The sequence below is a fragment of the Cryptomeria japonica genome, chromosome 7, assembly GCF_030272615.1.
Source record: "Cryptomeria japonica chromosome 7, Sugi_1.0, whole genome shotgun sequence".
Lineage (NCBI taxonomy): Eukaryota > Viridiplantae > Streptophyta > Pinopsida > Cupressales > Cupressaceae > Cryptomeria > Cryptomeria japonica.
In genome coordinates this window covers 286,523,886-286,533,654 of record NC_081411.1, presented here as the reverse complement: position 1 = coordinate 286,533,654, position 9,769 = coordinate 286,523,886, and the positions used below count along the sequence as shown (strand labels likewise).

Here is a 9,769-nt window from a genome sequence, read left to right as displayed (position 1 = left end):
CATATTCGGCATATTCTTAAAATGCAAACCCTTTAACCCATTTTCTAAAAAGAAAAAATAAATAAATGTTTCACTATTGATTTATCCCTACAAAGATTGAATACTTGATTGTATTTGATGATAAGAAATAATTGGAATTAACAGATTGCATTCCTTAGATACTAGCTGCATATAGTATCAAAAAATGACATAAATGTGTTTAGTCTTGTTGAGATAGACGAATAAAGGAGGCCAATTTGCGAAAATCTAGAATTTTAATTTTAAATTGGAAGGGGACATTATTTCAAATATGTAATTGTTATGTTACTAAATAATGGTTAGGTTTAGGAGGAAAATGACAATGGATATAGATCCATAAATAAGTGTAATAATTAAGTAGTTAAGACAAATTTATAGTTTTTCTTATGTGCATGCATAGATAAGGTATGACTAAAATGTAAATATATTTGTGTCTATAAATATAAAAAAGAGGGGTTAGTAGAATGAGCTCAAATTCATAGAATATCATGTCATTCTCTTTTATGTATGTGTATCAAGATATTTATTGAAAAAGAGAATGAAAAATAGTAACCAACATGGGTATGTAAATGTGATCATTATAGTATTGTATACTTTTATTTTAGATTAATTATGCACATATATCTTGACCTAGAGATGTCATTGTAAGATTTTTATAATTTTCACAATATATTAATATTTTATTTAGGATAATAAATAAATTTATTATTTATGAAATAAGCATATCATCTAAAAATATAGATAAAAAAAAAAAGTCGAAACTAAATACTATGTGGCTAAATAAAATAAATAAATGCAAAATTTAATACTTCCCCATTTAGACAATCAACAAACTTATGTGGCTATTTATCTATAAAACTTTTGGAAAATGTCTTCTTTATATAAAATATAATTAAAAGTTAAATTTTATTATTCTCATAAATTTAATTACAACATATTGTCTTGAAATATATTTATATACATGTAGAAGAAGAGACAAGATGGAAATAAAAAGTACATATATTATGAACTACATTACCATAAATGGTATTGTTTAGTTCTACATTACCATAAATGGTATTATTTAGTTCTACATAAACATAAATGGTATTATTTAGTTCTATAGAAAACTAAAGGTAATATAGTAAGTATGCAAATGATTTGAGCATGATCATGGACCATTTTCATGGATTGTTACGCTCTTGAAGGATTTGAATTCCCATATACCTGCATATGTTACATAATTAAAACGTTATGTTCATATTATATTGTGAGAACTTTGAAAAAGTAATAATCTAAATTAAATATTGATATAAGTAAGGATATAGATTAATACCTTCCAAGCATGAGGATAGTGGCTTGTGGATTGGTACCAAGAGAATCCTTAAAAATTGAACCATCCACAACCCTTAGATTATCAACACCTTTAACTTGATACCTTCTGTCAACTACCAAACCAACTTGACATCCTCCATGGTAATGGTTATATGTATCTAGTGTATCATTACAATACTTGGCCAAGGCAGAATTGTTTAGTGGATTATTTGGTAAGCTTGTCCCAATGTATTGAAGTGTTTTCATATGTTTGTTATTAGTAAATGCAAACTGTTGAATAGGAGATGACATACTTAGATTAATCATAATTTTCACACAAAACATACATTTTTTCAAATCAAAAGGGTGTGAATAGTAGTTGTAGCGAACATAGGGATTATCTTGAGGGTCTATGCTTTTAAGCCAAAGATCACCCCTTGATATGGGAAATGCCACTTTACCCCTTACAAGACCTAAATGTTGTATACTTGTAATATTTCGTTGGATATAGCTACCACCCTCCATGTATACTTGTGAATCATCTAGAATGCCAACTACTTGTGAATAAGAAAAATCAAGTGGTTTTGGGGATTCTACAAGGAACCCTGTACTTGGATTGTCTTGAACATTTTTTCCTACTAAAGGTAAATCTAAAAGAATAGTAATATTCAATTTTTTAAGTTGTTCTTTTGGACCAATTCCACTTAAGAGGAGAAGTTGAGGGCTACCTATGCTTCCTGCTGACAAAATCACCTCACTATTGGTTGACAATTGGTTAAGTGATACTTGATAAGGAAGGACACCATCATTGCTTTTGAACTCCACTCCACTAGCCTTGAGCTTTCCTGCATAATATATTTTAAATAATATTACTTACAAATATAAACATATGAAGATGATAGATTACACTATGAAGATAATCTATAATGTATAATGACTTTGACTTCTTGTTTCTTAATATTTATAAATGAATAAAGGAAACATTAATCTAAATATTAATAAATAAAACATTGAAAACACTTAATTATCAGTTTTCGTCATAAAGAAAATTTGAGATTATTATTAAACTATTTGATATTTTAATGAAGTAGAGGAGTTCTCCGTCTAGCCTAGGCAACTGATACATTCCAGTCTCCTATAAATTAATTAAGCTAAGAATTTTTATCACAATGAACGAGTCAACTTTTGTTCCATTTCAACCTAACCATATAGTTTGAAAACGAGGGAATTTTGAAAATATAATATGTATACGTACTTGATTTCAGATTTGTTAATTTTAATTAATGAATAAATACACTTAAACGTGTATCAAAAAAATATTAATATGCAATTAACTAAATATATATACTGTTTGAAAACTCAGAAATTTTGAAAATAAAAAATATAAACGTACCTGATACCGAAGTGAAGAGGATTCTACTGGCAGTAGCATTCAGAAGAACTACGATATTTTCTGGATTTGCATGCTGGAGAAGATCTGCGGCCGAATGTCTCTTTCCGTTCTTGTCAAAAATGGAGCCACTGATCTTGGTGCCCTCCAAATGATCCAAAGTATATCCATTGTAAGGAAGAACTCCTACTTGAAGAAGCCCATTCTTGAAAGCAGAATTCCAAGGAAAGAGCTTGTATTGTTTGAAGATAATTGACTTCTCAACCCATTCATATGATTCATTCACAAGTTTCTCATCCCACTTCATTTCCTGAATATCTTCAGAGCGCGCCCTGCTGTAGAAGCCACCATTGATAGCTGTTCCACCTCCTAGGACTCTCCCCCTTGCCAACTGCACTCCATCTTCTGAGTAAAACGCCTCCGCTACATAGGGAAAATCTGTGGCATCCCCGAAAAGCCTGTAAATTTTTTCGAACTCCTCTACATCAGGATTTCCATAAGGAGAGTCTCCCCTCTCCAATAGCAAAACAGAGTATTTCTGTGAGAGAGTTGCTGCGAGGGGACACCCAGCTGCACCTCCTCCAACCACAATGTAATCGTACGTCCTTGTAGCTGCCTTTTTAGCATCTGCTGTCATAAATGGATATGGGTATTCTGCAAACATCAAGAATAGAGCATTAGATACCAATGTCACAACTATTCATAGGCTGAGAAGAAACTACCATATATGAACCTCTATGAAAAATAATTTGATTGCAAACAAAAATTTAAAAATTTGTACCGACCCAGATTGGATGTTGCTGAACAGAACTGATGGAGATGATTTGTAAGCATCAGCAGGCATGAGAATACAAAGAATACTATCTCCATATTGATCAATTTATCTAGTTCTTCTTTCTACTGATTAATTTATCTAGTTCTTCTTTTAGATAAATGTTTTGTGAAGCATTTGAATTCAATGCAGCTATTTATAGATCATAGATCAAATGTAAGAAAGATCGAGAATATTTCTGAAATAAGCATGATGGTATGTGATAGAAAGAGTCATCTCTCTAAATTCAAATCTCCTGAGTGATTTTGATAGGTGAAATTTATTTGCACGTGACTGCCTAATTAAAAGAGACTTTCTTATTTAGACGTATGTTTACTTTACTTGTTGGTAATTAGATACATAAAGATTAAGATACGTATATTTATATAACTCGATTTTATTCTATAAATAATAATTACAATGACACATATTTAACCAGATTTTCTATCTAATGAACATTTGACCCGTAAGTAATGATTTATTTGAAATTCAACGTTTGACCCTACTTAAAAACTAAACTTAAAAAATTATAAAGAATGTTTGAATTTACAAAAGAACTCTCGTTGAATTGTCAAGCCTTCACTATTTTACATTTAGAGATAAACATTGCTGATGTTATTGCTACTTTTCTTGCTGATGTCATGAAAATTAATTAGACGTGTTGTAATTGTTGTTTGTTTAGTATTAATATATACGTTTCTCAGTAATAGAGGATCACACGCTTAGCTTTCATTGAATTCTCAATCTTTACCAATTGTCATATTATTATTATTATGCAATAACGTTTTTTATAAGGTTTCTAGGGAGATTAATTGTCAGCCTGTACAACTGGGCGTTTACTATAGGTGCTCAAATAATCCACCAGTGTAAAGCATAGATTCATTGTTTGAAGTGTATCTACACCATCCTAGAAAAAAAGGGTTTTACCTAGCTTTAAGAGTCAGTGGATGTATTTTAGGAATTACATTCAAATTTGTTTTTGTTTACCTAAACTAATTCAAGTCTTAGTTATCTAGAATGAATATTTTGATACCATTCAATCAAGAATTCATCATTATGTTTAGTGATAAACATCGTAAAAATAATTTTTTTTAAATTATCAAAATTTTATTGAAAATTTCAATAGTTGATTAAGTGTATAATTAGTTGTAATATTCTTATTAGGAAAATAACTTATAATAATTTAAATGATCTATAATTTTTTTTAATAATCATTAAATTTATTACAAGTCACTTTTATATTTAATCTAAAGTAGTCAATAGTTTTGACTCGATTATATTGAGAGAGGCATGAACCATTACATAATCATTAAAGCAAAGAAAATAGGGGTCTCATGAGGAGTGTGAACCCTAAACTGGAGAATCAACTAACAAAAAAGAAAAAAACCTAGGTGACAACTAGAGCAAAGCACTAAAAATGTCAGACAAAAACTACCAAAAAAAACAAAAAGTAAACAAATAATCCCCACCAAAGAAATTAAACAATCGTTTACCTAGTGGGGGTCTTTTCAATTTTCCAATCCTGACTCATCACTTTCACTTTCTCAGAGAAGGAGAACCTCTTGTTCGAACCTATTCCTGAAGAAACAACAAACGATTCCAGCGTAGCTTTCACCCTTGACACTGACGACTCCATCACCATAGCAAGAGACAAGTCCATGTGTCATTTTATTTTTAGTATGTCTTCTTTCAATTTCCTCCTAAATGGATTGTAGAGTCGTAGAGTTCTTCTTTGATATTTCCTTGTTTTGGGCCATCATCCCGTCCATCTTCCTTTTGAGGATCGCTTGCTTGTGTTGAAGCTCCTCAATAGCATTTGTCATTTCTCTCCTATCATCCCTCTAGTCCATCATCTCTCTAAGCCCCTTAAACTCTTCTTCTAGCCCTTCCCACTTCTCAAGTTTATCTGCCAAATCATTTACCACCACCCAAACCCTCTAATCCTTTTCATCCACTAGCCAACTCAATATGGCGATAAAGAAAATTAGTAGGCTTGAGGACCTTACCAAGGTGGATATAAGAGCTTCCAATTGGTTAATAATTAAAAAGGAAACATGAATTTATTTCTATTTAAGAATATATTTAGATGACAAATATTACATTTTTATATTCCATTGTAAATTAACTAAAATATTTCTCGAAAAAAATGTATTATTTTTTTTGATCAATTTTTTAGGTTATCATGTCTCCTTTCGTATTAAGTCTATAAATGGGTAATCCCACATTAATGGTTCCCACTTTCACCAACAAAGGAAATTGGTGAAAGTTGGGAAATTATTTTTGGGGGCATTCGAACGAAGTAGGGTGGTTCGAGTGAGCCCCCCCTCAAGGTTCGAGTGAACCCGACATCGGACGTGGGTTCACTTGAACCACGAGTGGATTTTGGGTTCGTTCAAACCCCTTAAAAAGTAATATTTTAAGGGGTTCGATCGAACCCCCCCTTTGCTCGAACCCAATTTGTAATTGGTTTTTTTAAACTTGCATAAATTCCGTCTACGACAGTTAAACTATCATTTTTCAACTTGTCTTTTTCTGTCCAATGGAGGTTAGATCGAACCTATCGTCAGCATCATGTCACTGTGCTCTATCTGCAACAGCTAGCGTGTCTCACATTTCAGCTTTCAACCTACACTATTTCAGGTGCACAAAATAACCCTTTTTTTGTTTAATAATGTCTTTTTTTATTAAATTTATTCAATAATTAATAAATAATTTGTTTGTTAATTTTTTTTTAAATTAAATAATTGTATATTTATTGTTTTTCAGCATTTTAGAAAAATGTTTGATAATTTATTGTTTTTCATTATTTTAGAAAAATGTTTGATAATTTAATATTTTGATTGAAATTTGTCAATTTGTTTTTAAAATTACATAACTGTATGTGTATTTTTTTGTCAACATTTAAAAAAATTGTAATGAAAAACTTAGAAAACTAAGGTAGTAAATTAGAACTTAGAAAAACATTAGCAAAAAAAGAAAATTAGAAAAATGTCACAAATCTAAATATAATAAATTAAACATTAGAAAAATTAATAAATTTTAATTTTAAAAAATATTAGAAAATTTAGATAACAAATTTAAATAAATTAGGCGAAATAAATCCTCTACAATGTGACCCATTTTCACATCCTATTACACACACAACATGACCCCTTACGACCCCTTAAGACCACATATGCCCCTGATGACACTATATGTTCGCTTAGGACCATAGAGGATTTCATAGTGGACCTTAAGGGGTCACACGTGGTCCTAAGGGGTCACACATGTGTGACCCTTAAGACCACATGTTTCCCCTTATAAAAGCCTAGTGTGTATGACATACCCCTTAGTCCATTACATAGTGTGCTAAGAGGTCATATGTGGTCCTAAGGGGTCACACACATGTGTCCCCTTAGGACCACATATGACCCCTTATAACATCCTAGTGTACATACGACCTTCCCTTTAGGATCACATAGTGTCCTAAGGGGTCATATCTCGTCCTAGGGTTCACACATGCGTGATCCCTTAGAACTGCATATGACCCCTTATAAAATCCTAGTGTGAATGACATACCCCTTAGTCCATCACATAGTGTCCTAAGGGGTCATATGTGGTCCTAAGGGGTCACGCATGCATTAACACATGCATGACCCCTTAGGACCACATATGACCCCTTATAACATCCTAGTGAACACATGACATTCCCCTTAGGATCACTTATATGTGGTCCTAAGGGGTCACACATGTGTTCTAAACACACATACGTGACCCCTTAGAACTGCATATGACCCCTTAGTCCATCACATATTGTCCTAAGGGGTCATATGTGCTCCTAAGGGGTCACGCATGCATTAACACATGTGTGACCCCTTAGGACCACATATGACCCCTTATAATATCCTAGTGAACATACGACATTCCCTTGAGGATCACATATATGTGGTCCTAAGGGGTCACGCATGTGTTCTAACACACATGTGTGACCCCTTAGAACCACATATGACCCCTTAGTCCACCACATAGTGTTCTAAGGGGTCATATGTGGTCCTAAGGGGTCACACATGCATTAACACGTGCGTAACCTCTTAGGACCACATATGACCCCTTATAACATCCTACTGTACATATGACATTCCCCTAAGGATCACATAGTGTCCTAAGGGGTCATATGTGGTCCTAAGGGGTCAAACATGTATTATAACACATGTGTGACCCCTTATAAAATCCTAGTGTGAACGACATACCCCTTAGTCCATTACATAGTGTCCTAAGGGGTCATATGTGGTCCTAAGGGGTCACACATGTGTTAACACATGCATGACCCCTTACGACCACATATCACCCCTTATAACATCCTATTGTACATACGACATTCCCCTGAGGATCACATATATGTGGTCCTAAGGGGTCACACATTTGTTCTAACACATGCATGTGACCCCCTAGAACTGCATATGACCCCTTAGTCGATCTCATAATGTCCTAAGGAACACATGCATGATCCCTTAGGACCACATATGACCCCTTCTAATATTGTATTGTACATATGACATTCCCCATTGGATCACATATATGTGGTCCTAAGTCACGCATGTGTTCTAACACATGTACATGACCCCTTACAACCGCATATGACCCCTTAGTCCATCTCATAGTGTCCTAAGGGGTCAAACATGCATTAACACATGTGCAACCCCTTATAACATGCTAGTGTAGATATGACATTCCCCCTAGGATCACATAATGTTCTAAGGGGTCATATGTGGTCCTAAGGGGTCACACATGTGTTATAACACATGCGTGACCCCTTAGAATAGCATATGTCCCCTTATAAAATCCTAGTGGGAATGACATACCCCTTAGTCCATCACATAGTGTCCTAAGGGGTCATATGTGGTCCTAAGGGGTCACACATGCGTGACCCCTTTGGACCACATATGACCCCTTATAACATCCTATTGTACATATGAAATTCCCCTTAGGATCACATATTACAGATTTAATAATTTTATAATCATATGCCCATTACAAAAATACAGTGACCTCTATTTTTTTGAGATATGGAGTTCGATAACAAACAATTTGTCAAAAAATTTAGAGAAGTTGCATTCAATTTTGTAGATCAATGCCCATGTTTTAGTTTCAAACAAAAAAATTAATTTTGACATGCACACAAATATTTATACATTACAATAAAATATAGAACTATATTTTTTTGTTATTGACTTATAAAAATTATATATATGTTATCTCTCTCTGAAATATATGTTATCTCTCTCTCTGTCATGAAAATTGTCTCTCTCTCTCTCTACAATTATTTATACTTTATAATAAAATATAGCTCTATTTTTTTTGTTATTGGTCCTTATAATCTTTATATATATATATATATATATATATATATATATATATATATATATATATATATATATATATATATATATATCATGTTCTTGAATTTTTTATCTATTAAAGATTTAAATATATGTTATCTCTCTATCTCTCTGAAATATATGTTCTCTCTCTCTAAAATATATGTTATCTCTCTCTCTTTGAAATATTTGAATTTTTCATGTATTCTTGAAGATTTAAATTTTAATTATATATATATATATATATATATATATATCTGAAATATATATTATCTCTCTCTCTCTCACACATGAAAATGATCTCTAGCTCTCTCTGCAATTTAACTGATTTTAATTTTTAATGTTTTAAATTGAATGCACTTCATGTGTGTGTGCGCTTACGTATTTATTTTAATTTTATGACATGTACCTAGATAGATGGCATCCTAGGATATACCTTCACAGGGTCCTGATTAGGATCCACCTACATAGGCTCCTGATTAGGAGCCACACATTGATGATGTTGATCCTCCACACCAGGATCCCCCCTTGCCCAACATTTCTACTATTTTCTAGTACAGTGATCGTGAGTTGCATAGGTTGAGGGTCATATTAGATGACCCCCATACTGATGGTGTGTAAAAGAGTACATGCACATCCATTTTTGATAGTTTGCAGACATTGAGGGACCGCTTAGTTTCTCACACCTCATTCTCACCTGAGGTTATAGAGGATATTTATAGATAGTTGAGGAGTGAGGTGAGGGGTCCTGATTCTTTTGCTAATGTGGTTAGGGTGGTCTCAAAGGAGACCATCAAGGAGAGATGCTTTCCATATTATCAAGAGAAGAGTAAGGTGGGAAGATATCAAGTCACGAGATGTATCGACCCACAGGTTGCATCATTAATTTACCCATGCTTC

The 9,769-nt window shown here is 32.9% G+C and overlaps 1 protein-coding gene across 1 annotated transcript; it reads right to left on the bottom strand.

The window, feature by feature from the left end:
* Window positions 1-1,181: 1,181 nt before the first annotated feature.
* Window positions 1,182-5,172, bottom strand: LOC131033954 ((R)-mandelonitrile lyase-like). The gene is made up of 4 exons (XM_059208552.1): window positions 5,085-5,172; window positions 2,705-3,355; window positions 1,334-2,156; window positions 1,182-1,224 (listed from the first exon to the last, which is right to left on the bottom strand). The coding sequence occupies exons 1-4, from the start codon at window positions 5,170-5,172 to the stop codon at window positions 1,182-1,184; spliced, it is 1,605 nt and encodes a 534-aa protein (XP_059064535.1).
* Window positions 5,173-9,769: the final 4,597 nt, after the last annotated feature.

Bases quoted from the DNA above. Each gene is read 5' to 3' on its own strand.
- LOC131033954 (XM_059208552.1), bottom strand. From the start codon at position 5,172: ATGGACTTGTCTCTTGCTATGGTGATGGAGTCGTCAGTGTCAAGGGTG. The intron at 3,356-5,084 runs GTTCGAACAAGA...TGATGTTTGCAG, and splicing joins TGTTGTTTCTTCAGGAATAG to AATACCCATATCCATTTATG. The intron at 1,225-1,333 runs GTATTAATCTAT...TAACATATGCAG, and splicing joins ACTATCCTCATGCTTGGAAG to GTATATGGGAATTCAAATCC.